The sequence below is a fragment of the Amphiprion ocellaris genome, chromosome 8 (genome assembly GCF_022539595.1).
Source record: "Amphiprion ocellaris isolate individual 3 ecotype Okinawa chromosome 8, ASM2253959v1, whole genome shotgun sequence".
Lineage (NCBI taxonomy): Eukaryota > Metazoa > Chordata > Actinopteri > Pomacentridae > Amphiprion > Amphiprion ocellaris.
The window spans coordinates 26,618,329-26,639,345 of NC_072773.1; the positions used below are offsets into that span (position 1 = coordinate 26,618,329).

Consider the following 21,017-nt stretch of genomic DNA (forward strand, 5'->3'; position numbering starts at 1 on the left):
ATGACGTGAGGAACGTGTTCGCCATAATGATAATAAACCGTGAACACAAAGCTACAATAAAGCAAATGAGGCTTTGGCTGTGAAACGGTGATCGATACGTTGATACTCGCCCAACGGCAATCAAGTTTGGACTGATATTGGTGGATACAAGCCTTTGCAATTTTGACAAAACCAAGCAAGAACTGAGTGGAGCAACGAGGTAAAGTTAGCATGCTAGCTAACTAGCCAGGTTTACCTGTGATGCTTCGAGCTAGTACCTAGGCGGTATGTTACATGTGCAGACAGGTTCGCGTAGTTCAAGTATGATTAGAATCTGACACAATAAGCTGTACGTGTTTGTACAGCTCGGGCATAATGTAAACTATATATATATATATATATATATATATATATTCAAAACTGCGACTTTAAGAGTGTTGCTAGCAAGCTAAGTCGTGTAGCTTCCTCGTTTAGCCCCGGTTTAGCTACACTCTGACTAGCCAAACACCGCAACAGGCAGTGTGTGAGTTTGCTCCTGCCGAGTGCGGTTATGTACAAGCTATAGCAAGAGGCGAATGTATGAAAACACACACAACGTGTTTGAACTGAGATTGCATGTCTTGAACAAATCAGAAATTATGCTTAAATAGTTTTTTAACCGACACAACTTTGACAGTTGCAGTCCCTGGAGGACAGCTGCACCTGCACGCTCAGTCGTCTGTACAGCGGTGGAGCCAAACCGCTGGTTGGCTCTTTATTCTCCCGACCTCATCCAAACAAAAATTATGACAGTTTCAACCGACAGACGTGTTGCTCTGTGATAGTATCTCTCTGTTTTTGTTACTTTTCATGAGAAGCAGTCACGGCACCTGCACGCGTTGTCCCAGCCGTCTTAAATATCAGACGAGTGTGGACTGACTTGTGAAGAATTATGCATTAATAGTGAAATAAATGCTTATTTTGTGCATGTCTTTGTGACAGGCTGCGCTATGGCGTCGGCATCTGCCAGTGTGGACTCGAAGGCAGAGCTGACTGCTCTACTGGAACAGTGGGAGAAGGACCAGCAAGGCAGCACACACGAGCTGGTTAACCTCCTCACCAAGTAAGTGGTCAAACAGGTTGAAGTGATGTGATCAGGACGAGCTGAGGGTGACTTCATGAGGTTTAATGTGCTAATGTGCTGTAACTTTTAGAATCTCGGAGCTTGTTGAGAAGGAGACAGAGGAGTATCACAAAGCAGACCCCGATCCTTTTGATGATCGTCATCCAGGTATGAAAGATGGGAAGTCAGACATAGTTGCAAGTTAACCCCGAATCACACGATTGTGCATGTTGTTGACATTTCCCTCTTGGCCACTAGGGAGGGCTGATCCAGAGTGTGTGTTAGGGCACCTCCTCAAGATCCTGTTCAAGAATGATGACTTCATGAACACAGTAAGAATGGATGGGCACATTTGAGACCGTTTCCTGTTTTTAAAAAGAGGCATTTTATGATGATTTAAGCATTTCATATATTTCTTTCCTCTGCAGCTAGTGAACAGCTATGTGATGACCAGCAGAGAATTTTCCCTTAATGCAGCAGCCTGTCGCCTGCTTCAGAACATCATGCCTGGATTGGAGACAGCTGTGGTCTTTCAAGAAAAGGTGCATTATTTCTAACTTCAACTAAGAGATTACAGTGTTGTTCCCGTGTTTCTTATTGTCTGACCTATATTTTTTAACTACTATGCACTAAGTAATACATGTGCGCACATCCACTGCTGGCAACATACCATGCATTTTTGTTCAGCGTGTTGATATAAATGATAAAATCAGGCTTCTGGCACAACAGAAAGCTGCATATAAAGAGAAGAGGTCTTAGTTTTCCTTTAGAGAAAGATTTCTGTTTCAATTGAAGTTGGTCCACAGGGGCAAATAGGCCTTTTGGGGGTCGCTTTGCCCTGCAGTAAGAATGATCAGTCTGTGTTTCCTTGTTTGATAGAAATCTATGCATATAAACAAAAATACTTATAATGTTTGAATGAAACTCCAATCATCAAAACGGTTTAAAAATAATAACTTAAAAAAAAAAAAAAATTCTATTCATTCTTGTGCTGGTGATTTTCTTTTGGTGCTGGCTTGTCTTGCAGAGCCAGACCATTCTCTAGCTCTGATATAGCCCTGTGTTACTTTGGCAGGGAGTACCAAAGATTTCTCTACAAAACCCTGGTTTCAGAAAGAAAAGACAAGGTGCTCTGGTAGTTTATGTTGCCAGCTGTAATACAGTCACACAGTAAGATTTGTTATCACTGAGTCAGTCGCACAGGCAAGCAGGACATCAAATGTAGATAACTGGGGACAGCTCCAGTTTATGTTTGTGGGGTCACAGTCCAGCCTGCAAGGAATTTATACTTTAACTACTCTGTAGAACTTGACTTGTGACACAGATAAACAGTCAGCAGATTTTTTTAAAGGCAGTTTAAAAAGGTTTAATTGAAAATGTGGTCCATACACTCAAAATATAGATACACATATTTGACCCATTTTGTTAAAATGCATTGGAAATCGTCATTCATTCTTATTTATGTATTGTATGTCAGACATGCTCCTCCACATTTTTCATTTTTTTCTTATTAAGAATCCGTTCATATTCTACATTCGTCTGTGTTTTTCCTCTTCTCAGGAGGGCATAGTTGAAAGGCTTTTTAAGTGGGCTCAGGAGGCTGAGCAGCCCCTCAGAATCTATGCCACAGGCCTGTTGGCAGGTGCGATGGAGAACCAGGACATTGCTGCCAACTATCGAGAGGAGAACTCTGTTTTGGTCAGTCTGGGTTTCTGCTGTCTCACATATCAATAATCTAGTAAAGTATAGTCAGACAACATATAATGATAGACAGTGTATAACAACAATTGATGATAATGTTATCCTACAGTTTGGTCTTGAAGTAGGTGGTGTGAAGTAGCAACTGTCTGTCAACTTGTTTTTCATGCTTTACTTTGACAGGTGCCTTTGATGCTGCATCGATTGCGTGAGCTTCAGGATAAGGATGCTGAGAACAAAAGGGAAATCAAACGGCCCAGCCCCAGGAAGACTCTGAGTGAGCCTCTGTTGCCTTTGGATGAGGAGACTGTTGATGGAGGCTTTGAAGAGAAGCCCTTCACACCGGGTAGAAATGGGGCTGAAAAGGAGGGGATGGGGCCACCGGAAGATGGCGAAATTCCCTTCTCAACCATCGAGCCTGAAAACGAGGTTTCGTTCCGTTTCAACTCTCCTCACAAGACCAGCAGCCGTGCCAACTCAGCTGTTAAAACCAAGATGAAGCCAATGTCTGCCCCAGGTTTGCTGATGCACCCAGGCATGTCTGATGGCAGCATTTACCTAAAAAGGAAAGCAGAGAGAGAGAGTGGCAGGACCTCAAAACAGAAGCTGAATTTCTCTTTGCCAGAGCCAGAGAGAAACTTCAGTGAGCTTTCCAACAGCAGCTGGTCTGAGATGAGCCCCTGGGTGATTGGCAACAATTATCATCTGTACCCTTTGACCCCAGAGATCGAGCAGAGGCTCATCTTGCAGTATCTCACACCTCTGGGGGAGTATCAGGAGGTTGGTCCAGTTTAATTAGCCTATACAGTATGCAGATGTACAATGATTGACCAATTATAGATAAACAGAAAATGAATGGGCGACTATTTTGATAATCAGTTTATTCGAGCTGAAAGATTTAATGGTTTTAGCTTCTAATGAGAGGATTTGATACTTTTTAAAAAAACTTGTATGATAGTAAACTGAGTCTTGAACTGATGGTCTCCTTGGGCTGTGTTAAATTATACTTGGCCATTTTCAAACCAATGACAACAGTAATAAAAATAGCCATTTGTTGCAGCCCTAGTTAGATGGCTTTATACAGCATGTGGCTGAGCAGCATGTGAACCTGCTTTATTGCTTCAGGCAGTCAATGTGTGTGTCCCTTGTCTTGCCACAAATGTGCCAGCAGATGTCAGTCTTCCATAACGGTGATTAAAGAAATTCTTTCCTGACTATAAAATGTTAGCTTTTAGATGCGACCTCATGCATTTCTCATTTGCGCATAAAATGCTAAAGATTAGCGGGTTTTGTTTTGGATGTTGAACGGTAAATTCAAGCAGCTAGCCATTTAGAGCTTTTTATAGTAAATAAAACCTTTGTGATTTATGTATTCTCGGTGTCCATCCCTCCTCCTTCTGCCTACAGCTGCTGGCGGTGTTCATGCAGATGGGAGCTCGTGAGCTACTCATGCATTATATGGATCTAAAGCAGACCAATGATGTGCAGCTGACCTTCGAGGCTCTCAAGGTAAACACGCTCACCTGTAGTTGACCTTTCATGACCCTGAAACACAACAACAAGCTCCTCAGACTTCTTTCTTTACCTTTCCATCCTTGCAGTATTTGGCTTCGCTGCTGTTGCACAAGAAGTTTGCTGCAGAGTTTGTTGCTCATGGAGGAGTTCAGAAGTTGCTGGAAATCCCCAGACCATCAATGGCTGCTACTGGAGTGTCACTGTGCCTCTACTACCTTGCCTATAACCAGGATGCCATGGAAAGGGTACAAAACAAACACAAAAGCATGCACATACTATTGGCATATTTTTGCTTCCTGCCAGTGTCAACATGAATGTGAAACAACAGCATGTAGTAAAGCTTGATGATGAGTTTGGATATTTACTGTGTGTATGTAGGTGTTGTGGAAAACCAAATAACATAATACTGTATATTTCTTCATCTTGTTATTAATATTGAGGCTTTTGATAGAAAAATTGTACTTATTTTTAACAGTGTTACCCAGCTCTTCTAGCAGTGCTCATTTGCATTCATGGCTGTGTCTTTTCCTCTCAAGGTGTGCATGTTGCCCCACTCGATCCTGTCAGATGTGGTTGGTTACACGCTGTGGCTGCTGGAATGCTCACATGCGTCCGGCTGCTGCCACGCTACCATGTTCTTCTCCATCTCCTTTTCTTTCCGTGCTGTCCTGGAGCTTTTTGACAGGCAGGACGGGCTCCGACGCCTCGTCAATCTGGTAAGACAAACCAGCAGTTCTCCCTGTAACCATGTAAACTTAACCATGTGTATCACTCGAAGGAAATACGTTTTTTGAAAACTGGTCAACTGAGCAGTCAGCACAGTATCACATTATAATATCAGATGCTGGCTCCGTAGTAATGTATGATATGAACTGTCTGCTTTCAGATTAGCACACTGGAGATCCTGAACCCTGAAGACCAGGGAGCACTCCTGAGTGATGATGAGATTTTCTCCAGCAGGCAAACAGCCAAGCACACCTGCATGGCTCTTCGCAGGTACTTCGAGGCCCATCTGGCAATCAAGGTGGAGCAGGTGAAGCAATCGCTGCAGCGCACGGAGGGGGGTGCCCCCATTCACTCGCAGCCGCACTACAAGGTAATGCATATTATTAGACAGTTTATTTATTAAAATAAAGACAACAGCACCAATGTACGAAGCAAATATTTTCTGTGGTTGCTCTGTTTGTGCTTTGGTTGTTGTAAATGAAATGCATGTGGGTGTTCCTGTTGTGATCTTTTGTATCATCTCATTCTGCAGGCGGTCAGCTATAGCCGTGAGCAAGTGGTGGAAATGATGGAGTTTCTGATAGAGTACGGGCCACTCCGACTATACTGGGAACCAGCGGAGGTCTTTCACAAGCTGTCATGTGTCCAGCTCCTCCTGCAGCTCATTTCTATTGCCTGTGATTGGAGGACCTACTATGGCAGGTATTCACAAAGCAGTTATTCTTTTAATTGTCTAAAGCCTTTTCCAATTCACGTATTTTAACTGTTTTCATCTCTAGCTGTTGAGTATTTAGAAGTATGGTGATATTATTTTTCCTTCTCTGTAGGAGTGATACCGTGCGCTATGCCCTTGACATCCTGAGTATCCTCACAGTTGTTCCAAAGACCCAGCTGTTGCTGTCTGAGGCTGTTGCTGTGCTTGACGAGGGAGGATCAACTGTGTCTACTGTTGGTAGGTTTTATCACAGTGTGACAGCATTTCATTTCATCTTTCAAAGTTGTACTTTAAGTTATGAATTGGATCGGATTAGGCTTTAAAAAAGTCACATTTTAACTGTGTGTCATTCATACATTCAAGCGGCTTTTATTGTGAATGAGCATTGAATCACTGTGTTTTTAGTGAATTTCTTGCATAATGTGAGCATTAAATTGAGCAAATCAAATGATTATCATTCTCCACAGGACGTGATAACATGCAGTAACTCTGTATTTTATTTTTATGCTTATTTCATTAAGACTGTGTCCAATTCTGCCAAGAGATGGCACAACGCCAAAGTATTTTTTTTCTTCAAGGTTTTTCATGTAACTGTTGGATTTTTTCTCGCAGGGATGAGTATTGTCCTGGCAGTAGCAGAGGGAGAGGTGTTTGTGAATGATGCAGAGATTCAGAAGTCGGCTCTGCAGGTTGTCATCAACTGCGTCTGTGCTCCAGACAAACGCATGTCCAGCATTGGCAAGTTCATTGCAGGCACCCCCCGTCGCCGCCTGCCACAGCAGACCAAAGCCAGCGAGAGTGTGCTCACTAAGATGTGGAATGTGGTGCAGTCCAACAATGGCATCAAGGTAGAGTTATCATATACCATCCACTAAAGCCTGTGTGATTTTCATGTGTTTTAAGACGGTTTTTGACATTTTAACTTATTGACAAAAAGAGGCCTTGTTGTGTTTCTGATCATTTTACAACCAGTGGTGTGCAAAGCTGTTTGAGTGGACCATATTTTGTGACCGTGTGAGGCACCTCGCCTCCTGTGTGGTTGTAAGAATCCATCTCAGTGTGCCTGACCAATCACTGCACTGTGAGGAAACTTATTCACAATACAGGCGTGTTTTAAATGTGGGTTAGCCTTTGTTAGATGTGATAGATGTTATATCCAATTACCTGCCAAGTATTTTTTTTTTTTTAAAGTGCTTTCCCTTTTCAAAACAGTTTTCAAGGGCAACTTATGAGATGGTTCTGCATAACAAACCATCTAGTGCATCAGGTTACTTATTTTTGGTGTATTTGTGCACAATGACAGGTGCTGCAGGGGTAAATCGACTGACTTTATATATTGCTGTTATCATGGAGAACAGTGCACACCTTTAAAACGCCTTAAAGCCTCATGTTGACCCATAAACACACACATACTTGTGTGTGACAGAGCTGCCTTTCAAGCCTCTAAACTGCACTTCAGGAGATTTGGGGTATAGTGTGGTGTCCACTTACCCATGCAGTTGTGACATTACAGAAATAAAACTGTACTGGCTCAGTATATTAAGACTGCTGATTAACAGGGAGCTAGAAAAATAAGTTGTCATGGCCTAAACTTACTTTGACTTACCAGTCACTTTTTTTGAGATGCATTAAATTTGTTTATATGCTTGTCGTGTATGACAGTGTGTTAAATAGGCAATGTAAACATGCCAAATGAGAAAAGCAAAATCAAATTGTAAAGAATTAATTTTCACAGACACATTTTATTATCGGAGTCAAATTACTAGAGTTTGATTTTACAGATTTTTGACAGAATTTAGAAGTTTTGAAATTTCAGCAGGGCCAGGTGTTCCCAAGTAAGAAACAAAGAATAGTGGGACAGAAGTTTCTCTTTTGTTCCTTTTCAAAGTTGACCTTGTGTTACTTATGGTGAAGGAGAGATCAAAGGAAGCACTGAAGCATCTACCTTAGCATTCACTGAATTAGTCCACCTTTTATCGTGGCTGCTTTTTGGACACCACCGGTTCAGTCCAGTCAGGGAAGAACTTCTAATCAAAACTCACTTTTCACACAGTTGCCCAGAGTTCTGACAACCTTTGTTTATAACTTACATTCTATGTCTCTCCTCTAGGTGCTGCTGTCCCTGCTGATGGTAAAGATGCCCATTACAGATGCAGATCAGATCCGAGCTCTGGCATGTAAAGCTCTGGTGGGTCTGTCTCGCTCCAGCTCTGTCAGACAGATCATCAGCAAACTGCCTTTGTTCAGCAGCGGACACATCCAACAGCTCATGAAGGAGCCTGTGCTCCAGGACAAACGCAGTGAACATGTCAAGTTCTGTAAGTTTGCGGCTGAGCTGATTGAAAGGATTTCTGGGAAACCTTTGCTGATCGGCACCGATGTGTCTCTGGCGTGGCTGCAGAGGGCCAGTGTGGTCGCTCAGTCCAGGATCACCTTCCCTGAGAAAGAGCTGCTGCTGCTTATTAGGAACCACCTTGTAGCCAAAGGCCTTCATGACACGGCCACCGCGCTCACCAAGGAGGCAGATCTCCCGATGGCATGTCTGTCTCACTCTTCACATTCAGCTTCTGCTTTCCCTCCTGTTGCTCCTCCCCCACCTGCCTCCCCAGTTGCTACTCTGCCCCGCACCCCACGGCTGGCCAACGGGGTCGGATCGAGACTCGGAAACCATCCCTCTCATTCATCCACCCCGGGATCCAGCCATACCCAAACACGTCCCTCTACATCACAACCCGCTGGCTCTTCTTCTACGTCTTTCCCGTCAACGTCTGTCCCTCACTGTAACAATGGCTCTCCACTGATTGGTCGAATCATTTTCTCACGTGAACGGCAAACGGGGTGCAGCACAGTGAGCTGTAAGAAACCTCGGGTGCTGAGGCAGAAGTCTGACCATGGGGCTTTCAGCCAGAGTCCGGCCATGAAGAAGCAGCTTGACAGGCACCTGCCCTCCCCCCCTGCATTAGACGGCATTATCACGGAGTACCTGAGGGAACAACACGCACGTTGTAAAAACCCTGTCGCGACTTGCCCTCCTTTCTCCCTCTTCACCCCTCATCAATGTCCCGAACCCAAACAGAGACGCCAAGCACCCATCAACTTTACATCCCGACACACAAGGAGGGTCATATATCCGAAATACGGAGGTGTAGATGGAGGATGCTTTGACAGACATCTCATCTTCAGCCGGTAGGTTGCTTTGTAACATTCATGTTTCCTTCCTCCTCAGCATCTACAACCATCAGTCTACATTATTTATGTCCTTTTTGTCCAGGTTCCGTCCTATCTCTGTGTTCAGGGAGGCAGACGAGGATGAGAGTGGATTCATGTGTTGTGCCTTCTCAGCTCGTGAGCGATTCCTGATGCTCGGGACATGTACAGGGCAGCTGAAACTCTACAATGTGTTTACAGGCCAGGAAGAAGCCAGTTACAGCTGTCACAGTTCAGCCATCACACATCTGGAGCCGTCACGGGTCAGTAGAGAGGAAGCCACTAATGTATCAACAGCAGTAGATTGTTGAGCTTTTTTTGGTTTCATTTTGCATGTTTGTCTGTCACTGTGCAGAATGACTTTGACACTCGAAAGTTGTTTTCACATTCATCTGGTTAATGAGGAAAGTTTGTCTTCGCTCACCCTTAATCTGAGTTTAACACGTTTACCGAACAGCATCATTTTGTTGCATCACAATTAGTACGGTTGGTTCAATGTGCATCTTAAACAAGTGTTATGAAGAAACTTTAAGCCTCCAGCACACAAACCCTGAAAGAGGATTTTTCAGAAGTCATCTTACATCTAGCAGCTAATCTTCTGAAACACATTTGCATATTCATAGATTCTGGATTTCTGGAGAAAAAAGTGGTTGCGAAAGAAAAAAAACATCAGTGTCAAATTGTTATTCCAAAAAGAGTGATGTAGTGTCTTAAAACTCACTTGAAAGGGGATTTTTAATCATCATATTTTCATATTTTGCATTTTTAGGATGGTTCTCTTCTCTTAACATCAGCCTCTTGGAGTTACCCTCTGTCTGCGCTGTGGGGCATGAAGTCAGTGTTTATCATGAAGTAAGTGACGTTTTCACAAAACGCTGAACTTGTGTTTTTACCAGCTCAATTATTAATGATTTAAACTGTATTCCTGTAACTGAAAATCCTAAATATTGAAATATTTGGAGTCTCAAATAATAAATTTGAAACTACTATCACATGACTGTCTGACCATACACTGTCAATCAGCAAAGTTCACTTCAGGTCTTAACTTGTATGTGATTGTACTGCATCTGTGAATGTGATCTTCTTGGCCCAATGATACAACAACTTTATTCTGTTAAAGAGACGACATGGTTGCATATACACAGTAACAGACTGCTGCCCTGCAATCTTCAGTAAATGGAACAGAAGGACTTGACTTGAATTATCTTCACAGTTTAACCAAGGCAATACTTGGACCCTGCCGACTGATTCAGAACATCTTAACGTCGCGTATTCGATGGCTTTGTGTTTTTAATCAAATGTTGAATTGTTACTCTCATTGTCTTCAGGCATTCCTTCCTGGGCGACCATTATGTGGAGTTCAGTAAGCTTTCACAAGATCGCGTCATAGGGACTAAGGAACATATAGCACGTGTACGTATGCCAACGTTTTCTGAATTTCACAGTCTGACATAATAAATGCAGACAAGTTAATGAAGAAAAATGGTTAATGCACACTGTCATTGTTCTTGTTCCTCAGATTTATGACATCCAGACGGGTCAGGTTACTCTGACTCTAAACAATCCAGACCTGGCTAACAACTACAAGAGGAACTGTGCCACGTTCAACCCAACAGATGATCTGGTACTGAATGATGGCGTGCTGTGGGATGTGCGTACTGCTCAGGCCATCCACAAGTTTGACAAGTTCAACATGAACATCAGTGGTGTGTTTCATCCCAATGGCCTGGAAGTCATCATAAACACAGAAATTGTATCCTTTTATCATTGGCATGGTGTAGAGGACAGTTTTTAAAATTTCTGTTTGTATTTATCTGTAAATACACCTAAAATGGATTGGAGTATACACAGAAACATGTATATTATTAAAATGAAAACAGTAAGGCTTAGGCTAAAGTAGTTTTTTAAGACAATTTAACTGGCTATATGTATTATTTGAATAGATGTGTGTGCACCACCACCACGAAAAATGTTCAAGAGGCCTCGATTAATTAAAACTTGTAGTAGAATTTGTTGAAGCAAATGAAAAACAATGTTGTGGTCCTTAGCTGAAGTCTTTTCAATTAACTGCTAAAACTGACAGATGAAAATAATTGCATTGTATACGCTCAAGTGTAGACTGTTTCTCACTGGACATTTCATACATCTGACCAGGATCAAAAAAATATTATATAATTCACTGAATTAGATGGTGATGGGATGACTATTGAGGTTCCATTGCACCGCTAAACAATAAATATATATTCCACTAAAAATTGATCTTACTGCATTGGGTATGGTTTTAATTGTCATTTCTTGTAATTGAAACTTGTAGCAGATTTCGTTGAAGCAAATAAAAGAGAATGTTGTGGTCCTTAGCTGGAGTCAGTGGGACCTGCGGACCTTCCACCTCCTCCACACGGTTCCCGCTCTGGACCAGTGCAGAATAGTTTTCAACAACAACGGCACCGTCATCTATGGAGGTAAATATAGAAGCCCCCTGCGTGATGGGAAATGTCGTGCATTTGGCATCAAGCCTACAACTCACTTCACAGTCAGCGCAAGTGTGTGAAAGGTGTGCTTGAATGGTGAGGCTGGTAATCATGAAGCAAAGTGAGCATGTGTGTATTTGGAGAGAGGTGTGAATAGAGGCTGTAGAAGTAGGTGTGTTTGTGATTGTGTGTGTGCGCACGCTTGATACCACAGAGTCAGTCAGTGCCATATGAGCAGAAGGCTCGATGTTGAATTGGCAACAGAAAGATCCAGCTGGTTCACGCCACCTCACAGGAAGAGCCATCGGCGCGCCGTAATGGCTCGGCCCATACAACAACCGTTTCCACCACTCTGGAGCCAGAACCACAGCTAACCAGCTCGCTGGGCTCGGTTTTTATTTACTCTCCCTGTCCCTCTGTGACTGTTTGTTTTTGTAGCAATGTTGCAAGCCGATGATGAAGATGACATGATGGAAATGCAGATGAAAAGTCCGTTTGGTTCATCGTTCAGGACCTTCAATGCCACAGACTATAAACCAATAGGTAATGTGTTGTGCCTTCAACTCACTTCAGATATTTCCCCAGAGTTTTCATTTTGATTAAATGTTTAGCTTGGGGACATATTTTTGTTTATATTATACACTGACAATCATTTTTAACTACTGTTCGATTTTTTCAAATTATGTCTTATTAATCTTAATTATGTCTTGTATTATTTTTACTAACTGACTCCTGTTTTTTCCTCACTTCTCAGCCACTATCGATGTCAAAAGGAATATATTTGACCTTTGCACGGATACTAAAGACTGCTACCTAGCTGTGATTGAGGTAAATTGTTGTTGTTCATGTTTGGGACTTTACTAAATCTTGTAGAATTTATCCTAAATGACATGAGAGTGCTGTATCTGTCCCATAGAACCAAGACTCCGTCAACACTGACACAGTATGCCGGCTGTATGAAGTTGGGCGGCAGAGACTTGCAGAGGAAGAGGAGGAAGACGAGGAGGATCAGGTTCTAACTTCTGACTTGAATAAAGAAGCGTCTGTTTGGTTCCTTCAGGCAGAACTGCAAATTCCTTATAACTGACTTTTTGTCTTATTTGTACTCCAGGAGGACGACGATCAGGAGGAAGACGATGATGATGACGAGGACTCCGATGACGACGTTGATACGGATCCCCTTATCGCCGAACTGGAGAACGAGAACGGAGGCGAAGACGAAGATGATGAAGAGGACGATGGGAACGATGAATTCTCTCCCTCTGATGATGAGGTAGCACGACTTCTCGAAGATGACGTCGACGTTGGGGATGATGACGATGATGATGAGGAGGAAGATGATGATGACAATGATGAAGATGACTCGGATAACGATGATATTGATCTGGACGGTGACAATGGTGAGTAGCGCTTTGGTTATATGGTGTTCGATTATAAGATTCTTACAAATATTGCTGAGCTTATTAATCAATTGTTTTTTGTACTGTTTATTTTTCTAAATTTTAATTGTTTTGTGTAGTTTAGTTGTGACTGAAATCTGGTTATTGAATTTCTTCGACTGTTTTCTTGAAATGTATCTGCAGAGTGAAAGCATCTTCAGCCCAAATCTGCAAAAATACAGGTAGTTTGCTGCCAGCTAACTGTTTAGCTAGGTTTTTCACATATAATAGCCCAATATGAAAACTATGATGCAAAAACACGCATAAAATGAGTCCATAAATCTGTTGTCCAGATGCATGCTGTGCAGCATCCCAACACAACAGCTTCAGTCAAGTGCAACCACGCGATTAACACTTTTTTGATTATGGTTTCAACTATTGCTTTTATTTTGAAATGCGACTGACAACTGTTCCTGAAGACAACTCATTTAGCTAGATAACAATTGTAGGATTATTTTAACAGGATTATTTCAGCCGGTGTAGTTCAGCTGTATTTGAAGAATGGGGTTCTGATCTCATTGTAAGTAGTTTGGTCCAGTTTCTGTGTTTTCATGCCTTCTTTCCCAGTGGAATTTTCAAACTGCTGTGTTAGTGCATTTTTAGAAGAAATTTGTGAGGGAAAAAAAGAGTGGATGTGGAGTTGTTTCGACTTTGCCAAAGCTGCGTTGTTTTTGCAATTTTGGCAGTTTCACTCCTTACCCACTGACCTATTCAGCATAAAATCTCTGTATACTAAATCTGTGTTTGTCTATTGCTCAAACAGACAGCTCCGACAACTCTGACCTTGAGGATGACATCATCTTGTCCCTGAATGAGTGAGGAACCGTCGGCATCTAAGGTTGAGGAACCAGTCGACATGTCAAGACTTCTGCCTCATAGACATTTGAGCTACAGAACAACAAGCAGGAAAAGAAGATGATATCAGCAGATGATGTGTGAGATAACTTGGAGCACTGCCAGTTTGAAACAGTAGGTGTCTGCACACTTAGAGTGACAAGACTAAGGAAGAACAAGCTCACAGAGATCACAGGGGGAAAACAAATGCACACAAATTGACTTGGTGTTCGGCTAAAAATGATTGTATATGATATAGTTTTCTAAAACAAAAGTAAGCTTGATGATGAGTGAAACAGCGAGTGTGTAGATGCAGTGAAAGAAAAGTTCTATATTTTATCACATTAATGGGACTTTAAATGAGCCTCTTCATTTGATATTGATTCACTCACTTTGTTAGCCTCTGTATGGCCACAGATTAGTCTTTGTAGGAGAAACGGCTTACGTTACAGGGCTGTATGTGTGCATTTGTGTGGCTGAGGACACAATACTTTCTCAAGCTTGCACTTTGCCAGACTGCCTGGAGTAATCACCCAAAAGTACCGAAGTATTGAATCTGGCAGCTATTTAATGCACAAACGTGTTGCCGAAGGTTCATCAAGCATCAAAATCCACCTTCAGGTTTGACTCTCACCTTAAATTGATGACCAAAATGCCACAAACAGCAGTGCCATGGGTGAACATCGCCTGTTGATTTCATTATGTAAATAGAGAAATTAAATCAGCTTGGTGCTTTAACTCGTGTGGACACCGAAACAAAAAAATAGTAACACCTGCTCGCTGTCAGCACAAGAGACATAGAGACCTCTACAGCTCTCTACTGTTACACCTCCTCACTATGCCACAAGGATTTAAGTTCAGTGGATGCTTCTCAAAATTTTGTAGGGCTTAGAGCTGTTTACAGCAGCACAGATGCCACCATATAATGGAAATTTAGCATTAATTTTTTTTTACAAAACGAAGCGTTTGTCCAAATGAATTTGGTTTGTTAGACGGCTAATGTGGCGGAAAAGTAAAATTCATTTGTTGGAATTAAATCAATCTTGCTAATTCTTTAAATAGTAAAGTTATAAAATGGTGCCGAAACTTAGCTAACTATTTCAAATACGTGTTTCTTCTGAAACGACAACAGGAAGCTTCAGACTGTCAACATTGTGAAAACAGATGCCTAGCACATGCACATTTTGAGCGCAGTGCAAACATTTCATAATTTTTTTCCTCATGTTTTTGCCTTGTATCTATTCATTTTACTTGTTTTCTTTTCCATAAGAAAACTTTGATGTTGAGTTTTCTTGAGACGGTTATTGTACAGCCTGTATGTATCTAAAGTATTTTTACTATAAATGAAGCAGCAAAATTACTTTTGTGTGCCTAATTAATGAAGTGTGAATGAGCTGTCTCAAACAAGAACAAAAAAGACGTGACTCTTAAAAAGGAAATGTTGCAGGATTGAGTGCCAAAAGGGAAATCAGTATTGAAGCATAATCAACACAAAACTGTGAAAGGAAATCTTTTTAACTGTATGAAACTTGCCTTTGGTTTGTGAGAACACAGGTGATCTGATCTCACTTTGAAGTGGGTACCACAAGGTTCTGTGCTCACATTATTATTATTTAGAACCTATAGACACCTTATCAGTTTTCCAGCATACAGGAATAAAACATTTTTTTTTAATGTTTTTAGATCTGCAGAACATGAAACATCAATTGAATTTAAAATGGTTCAGTCTCATTTAACTATCTGAGAATTATTTTATACAGTAGTTGTACAGTTAAACTACATGTGGAACAACTGTCTTAAAGTCTAAAGGTAAAAACAGTGGGTTTCCTTTATCAGAATATTTTTATGGTGCAACTGAGCATCAGGTCTTCTTGACTATGGAGGTATTGTGTACCCTCATGCTGCTCATTCCACCTCACCAGCAACAAGAGAACTGCACACTACTGCTGTTGTTGATAAATGTCTTCACTAAATCTGCCTCATTCTCTTCTCAAATTCAAAATTATGCTGCATCTGAGCGGATACCAAACAGTCCTGGCCAGCCCCTAATACCACATGAGTACATACTGAACTGGAACTGCCTTTCAGTATTTGGCACCACATCAATGGAATAAATCAGGACTTTAACTTTGAAAGTTTCACACCACAGGATTAATTTAAGCATTTAATTATGTCTGTAATTGTTTCTGACGCTATCAATCCACGTGCGACTGTTTTATAGCACGTCTTCTCCCTGTTTTATTTGTATTCCTTCTGCTGCACCCAGGTTTATTTTGTGAAAGAGATCTTAATCTCAGCGAGATGATCAAATCAAGGTTATAATGATGTGTTCATTCTAGCAACAGTCTGCCTCAGCAGTGAGTTTTGGTAATTTGATTTCCAGTGAGAGGAGGCTTTCAATGCTGCTTTCATGGGGGAATAACAATGAAGGAAAGCTATATTTATTTGCAATAAATGTGGAAAATTAGCTGAATTTATTAGTGGTATTAGTTATGTTGCACATTAGTTGCATGTGAATAATCACATCTTTATAACTGTCGTATTCCTTAAAGTGTTTTCCAGTAAAGCGACTTTCCTCAACACTCTTGTGCATGCAGGAATTTGCCACTAAATTTCCCCGTGGCCTCCCCCACAGTTAATAATAGCACACATTAAAATAGAACAAATAAGTCTCCTAAACTGTGTGTGTGTGCATGCCTATGAAGGCACGTGTGTGTCCATGTGTACAAGAACGGATTATTTATACAGAGTGCATGTAGTGCATGAAATGCGAGATCCTGAAGAGTGTAAAGAAGTAAGATTGTCCGTGTGAACGCAGATGATGAATGAGATGGTGGGACATGCTTCTTATTCCCTCTTGTGCTGCCTCTTATTGTCCACTGGCTTTGGGAGTGTTGAAACGGATAGCAGCTCTCACTGTATCAGGCAACCACTGTGTCTCGTCCTCACAGTGCTGCTGCTGCATCAGAGAAGGAGCTAAATGTAGCCACGGCACTTAAAAAGTAAGATGTCAGAGGAATGATAAGTGTCTGGAGTGTTTCTCAAATCTGTCTTGCTTTGTGCCACATTTCTACCATTTGCACACACTGGTTGCAAAGCTACGATGGAAGCTTGTAATTTGTCATGTTTAATTCTTTCTTAAATGTTTATTAGCTGGGATGCGTGTTTAGCCGATAAAACGCCCCACACTCCTCCGGCTTTATGTATGTGATTGGAACACCGCCCACAGTGTTCCACTTGAAGTAATAGACAGATGGGAGTCAGTCACAGCGTCGCTATGATGGAGAGAAATTACCCTGCTCAATACTGCCCTCCCTCCCACACTATATCAAACTCACTGGACGCTCAATATTCACCAAATCACTCCATTTCTCCAGTCATGACGGCCTTGTCTATAGGACAAGACAGCTTAAAGCACTGAAATGACCAGACATGCGTTAAGCAGTGGGTGAGATACTGTTTGACAGATTTTTGGGCTGTATCTGGTTGAAAACATCAACTCTTTCAAATGTTTTGTCCTCCCACACACGCTTGTGCTTGGCAAAGGAACTATTTCAAAGCAAAACATAGTTCATAGTGTTCCTCAAATATTTATTTACAAGTATTAGGCTGTGCTTATGGATTTTGTTCTGTGTCACGATGCAATTTCAACTCTTCTTACCTTCATCTGTTCTGAAATATTTAACAGGTCTGTCATCTAATTCTGACTCCACAAGGTTGAAGTTCCACAGAAAGCCAGTGGTGGAAAGTACATTTACTCAGGTACTTGAGTATTTTCATTTTATTCTACTTGGTACTTCTACCTTTTGACGTTTCCAAGGGCAACACCGGAACTTGTACTCCACTACATTTATTTGAGATTTAGCTACTACTCAGAGGAAGATTTTAGAATGACATGCTTTAAAAATAAAGCCCCTTGTTAAAGAGTAAGCCAGAGTTTTCCACCCTTTTGGACTTCTGATGTCTTACAAAAAGCAGTGTTTGTCGTCTACATCACACTAGCAATTTTTTCCCCCCTCCAAACTCCAAAATAACCTTTTAAATGATCTAATATCTCACCAACGATTAGAGAAATAGTCAAAAAACCGAACATTTCTGGATCAGAACTTTGTTTTTCTTTTCTTCCCCATTAATCATATTAATCTGATGTCTGAATATAAAACTGTGTACAAAAACTAGCTTCACTACAACATGGTGCTGACACACTGATGCCTAAACATTATTAATTTAATGATGTCATATATAATATATCAGTCAGAGGGACCAAACCAGTGCTTTTACTTTATTATGTTGACTACATTTTGCTGCTAATACCTATGTAGTTATAATTAAGTAGCATTTTTCAGGTCATCTTTACTGTACTGGTGTTTTAGCTTTAAAAACCCATCTGGAATCTTTTCTTCCCCTACTGATGAAAGCTGATGTTTATAGTGTTAGTCATTACCCCACACTATTTTATTAGCAGTGACTCACGTTATGGCACCATGTTATCAGTAACCACGGTGATATTTAGTGCACAAGTCTCAGCTACAACTCACTGCATCACAAATACGTCATTGCAGTCCAGATCAATCAGCTTACAGTCAAACTCTTTGCTCTAAAAGGTGGTAAAAATCTGCAGTCAGAGAGTGTTTATTGAAGCTTCCACTGGGAACATTGATGTCATGTCTTTATTTTTCTCACAATTACTGTTTTAGGGCAATTTACTCTCTCTATATATATATATCAGAAATGACTACATGTAGGTGTTTGATATTGCTTTATTTTTGTTTATTTGTATAAACTGGCTTATATTTTCAGGTCGTGAGAACACTAAAAAGTAAATAGTTTTGTTCCCAGTAGAGTGGAGGATTTGAAACGGTATTTAAACCTACATGTCTGGACATTACTTGCACATGTTGCACTGCTGTTTACGGGAGAGTTTCATTTCCTCATTTCACTGTATATTTTTACTGTAGCATATATGTGCATTTGACACTTAACCCATACGTCCCAAAAAATAAGAAATATGAAAAAAGAAAAAAAATATACCCAAATATAGAAAAAATGAGTGTGTGTATATATGGATGTATACACTTACATATAATAGAAAATAAGTAAAAAATAATAAGAAAAAAATAAAACAGATGTACTTTTGCACCAGTGGGTTTTACAGGGTTAACAATGCATTTTACACTTTAGTACTGTTTTTTTTGTACACATTTTATAGTTTATTGTGCTTTTCTTTTCACTTTAGTATATTTTTCTGACTAGATATTTCTACTTATTTATATTTGTGTTTTTTGATCACTTTGCTTTCTACTGTAGCTGTCTGTATAGAAAAATGTAAAGGCTGCACCAAATAATTTTTTACAAGCCTGACGTCAAGTCCAAAGTGTTCAGCTCCTAATCTGCAACCTGAAGCTGCTATTCATAATAAATAACTAGTGAATGCATAACCACAACTTAAGAAAAGGAATTCTGATTCCATCATTTGTTTTCTGTGAATGGCATCTATAAATCAAGCAGCGGTGGTGTGATGGAGGTCTAACGGGAAATCCAGTTTGCCAAAGCTATCCATCAAAGTGAAAAGGGGGGTAAATTGGCCGTTAGAAATTAGTTGCTTCTCATCTGTGTGTATGCGTGTGCGTGCGTGGGAGCATGACTGCACTATGACAAAGCACTGCTGGTGGAGGGTCCGTTTCTTTGAAATGACTCAAACCGGGTAGAGGTGCTTCCCCACATGGTTCTGGCCTGATGTTGAGCTACTTTATGGCCCGACATCACTCCTCAATCATGAATAAATAAATAAATAAATTGAAAGAGCGAGCAGGCAGGCAGGATCCTAGGAGGAGAAGATGCAGTTTGTGTTTGTGATGATGGATGAAAGTGCCTTGGAGAGAGAGAGAGAGAGAGAGGGCGCATATATTTGCTTGACACATCAATGTTGACAAAACAAGTCATGTGACGACCACGAAGATGGCGCAGCTTATGGTATATTGCAGTTTTTTCCGCCCTCTCTCTTCCCCTCAGCATTTTATTTCTTTCTTCTTGCGCCAGTTCGACACTTGGGACCGGTAAGCAATATTGCGACCCCGCTAATTAACCGAGTGCGTCCTGCCTTTTGTGGATGACTTGCGCGCAATTGGATAAAGGAAAGAAAGAAATAAGCTTCGAGGAAATAGAAGAAGAAAAAAGACATAGAAGAGAAACGTCTTCCTCTTGAAATGCGGCTGTAATAACAGCACCTTTTGTGAAGAGAGCAGAGAAGAAGAAGAGGGAGAAAAAAACGTGCGTGCGTGCTGCCGTGCGTCCGTCCCTGCGTGTGCGTTACATTAGGTTGGACACGGAGACTGCATCAGACTGGAGACACACGCCGGGACATAATAGAGCAGAGATATCGAGGCTTTTCATGCTCCTTCCTCCCCCTCTCTCTTCTTCTACACACAACACAAACGTCAGGACACCGATTCCGGTCGAGACATGTAGTCCCAGTGTAGGAGCAGCCAGGAGAAATTTGTAGCCTTCAGCTCCCATTTTTCTTTTTTTTCCCAGCAGCAGCAGCAGCAGCAGCAGCATCATCTCACGATATCGACATAATGTGGCTCGCTCTCTCGGAGGGAAAATAACCAAATATGTGGATACCTACAGAAGAGGAGAAAATCGGAGTTGGTGAGTCAAATGCACCTTTGTTTTTACTGCTAATAAACGCTTTTGATTGTACATATTTTGAAACTGTGATCGCACGACAAACACCCAGTTTGATCTATTCCGCATTGCCTCCCTTTTTAAACTGTTGTTAAACCCATTACACCCCAACGGGAAACACATACACTGCTAATGGCTGATATCCACGGCCAGTGACTGCATAGAAAGGGAAATTGCGTGGGATGCTACAGCTCTACAAACCCCACCACCTTAAAGATGCCATCGCAGTTTATCCACAACCGCAGGCGGAGCGTGCACATCGCGCTCTTTGCGCTTAGTTTTGTGGTTTTGTAAGACAGAAATAACAAAAAAAAATGAATGCATCAGTGTGGGATTTTTTTTTATTTTTTAGAATTTTTCTTTCTTGGGAGCATATGAAAAGAGGGAGAGAAAGGGAGAGGAGGGAAAAAGGCGATTCGTGTTGAATCCACGAGGGGGCATCGTGACTGCGTCCCTCCAACAGGTGTAGGCTGGAGTGAAGCTGGAGTCTACCTGTAGACAAAAAAAGAAAAAAAACTGCTGCAACGAACAGGAGCTGCTGGAACAACCACACTGTCCTCCTCATACATGCGTGTGACGTGCATGTGTACACTTTGACCCCAGTAGAGAAAGAGGAAGGGTGCGAGATTAGCTTTTTTATTTTT

General features: G+C 41.3%; 2 protein-coding genes across 4 annotated transcripts in view; both read left to right on the forward strand.

Annotated features, from left to right (window-relative positions):
* The first annotated feature begins 26 nt into the window (after positions 1-26).
* On the forward strand, positions 27-15,046 carry LOC111586672 (DDB1- and CUL4-associated factor 1). The gene is made up of 25 exons (XM_023296447.3): positions 27-199; positions 961-1,081; positions 1,173-1,249; positions 1,340-1,413; positions 1,510-1,623; positions 2,642-2,779; positions 2,963-3,559; positions 4,187-4,288; positions 4,381-4,539; positions 4,831-5,010; positions 5,181-5,390; positions 5,553-5,722; positions 5,848-5,972; positions 6,348-6,583; positions 7,846-8,921; positions 9,007-9,205; positions 9,712-9,794; positions 10,271-10,355; positions 10,462-10,695; positions 11,311-11,404; positions 11,852-11,956; positions 12,168-12,241; positions 12,330-12,425; positions 12,525-12,813; positions 13,616-15,046. The coding sequence occupies exons 2-25, from the start codon at positions 969-971 to the stop codon at positions 13,669-13,671; spliced, it is 4,686 nt and encodes a 1,561-aa protein (XP_023152215.1). The 5' UTR covers positions 27-199; positions 961-968; the 3' UTR covers positions 13,672-15,046.
* Positions 15,047-19,621: 4,575 nt separating this feature from the next.
* Positions 19,622-21,017, forward strand: part of LOC111586667 (dedicator of cytokinesis protein 3) — a 51,854-nt gene continuing 50,458 nt past the window's right edge. For all 3 annotated transcript variants that reach the window (XM_023296439.3, XM_023296440.3, XM_023296441.3), the window contains exon 1: positions 19,622-20,337. In XM_023296439.3, the coding sequence (XP_023152207.2) occupies positions 20,301-20,337 (37 nt within the window). In that variant the 5' untranslated portion in view covers positions 19,622-20,300. The remainder of the gene's footprint in view (positions 20,338-21,017) is intronic.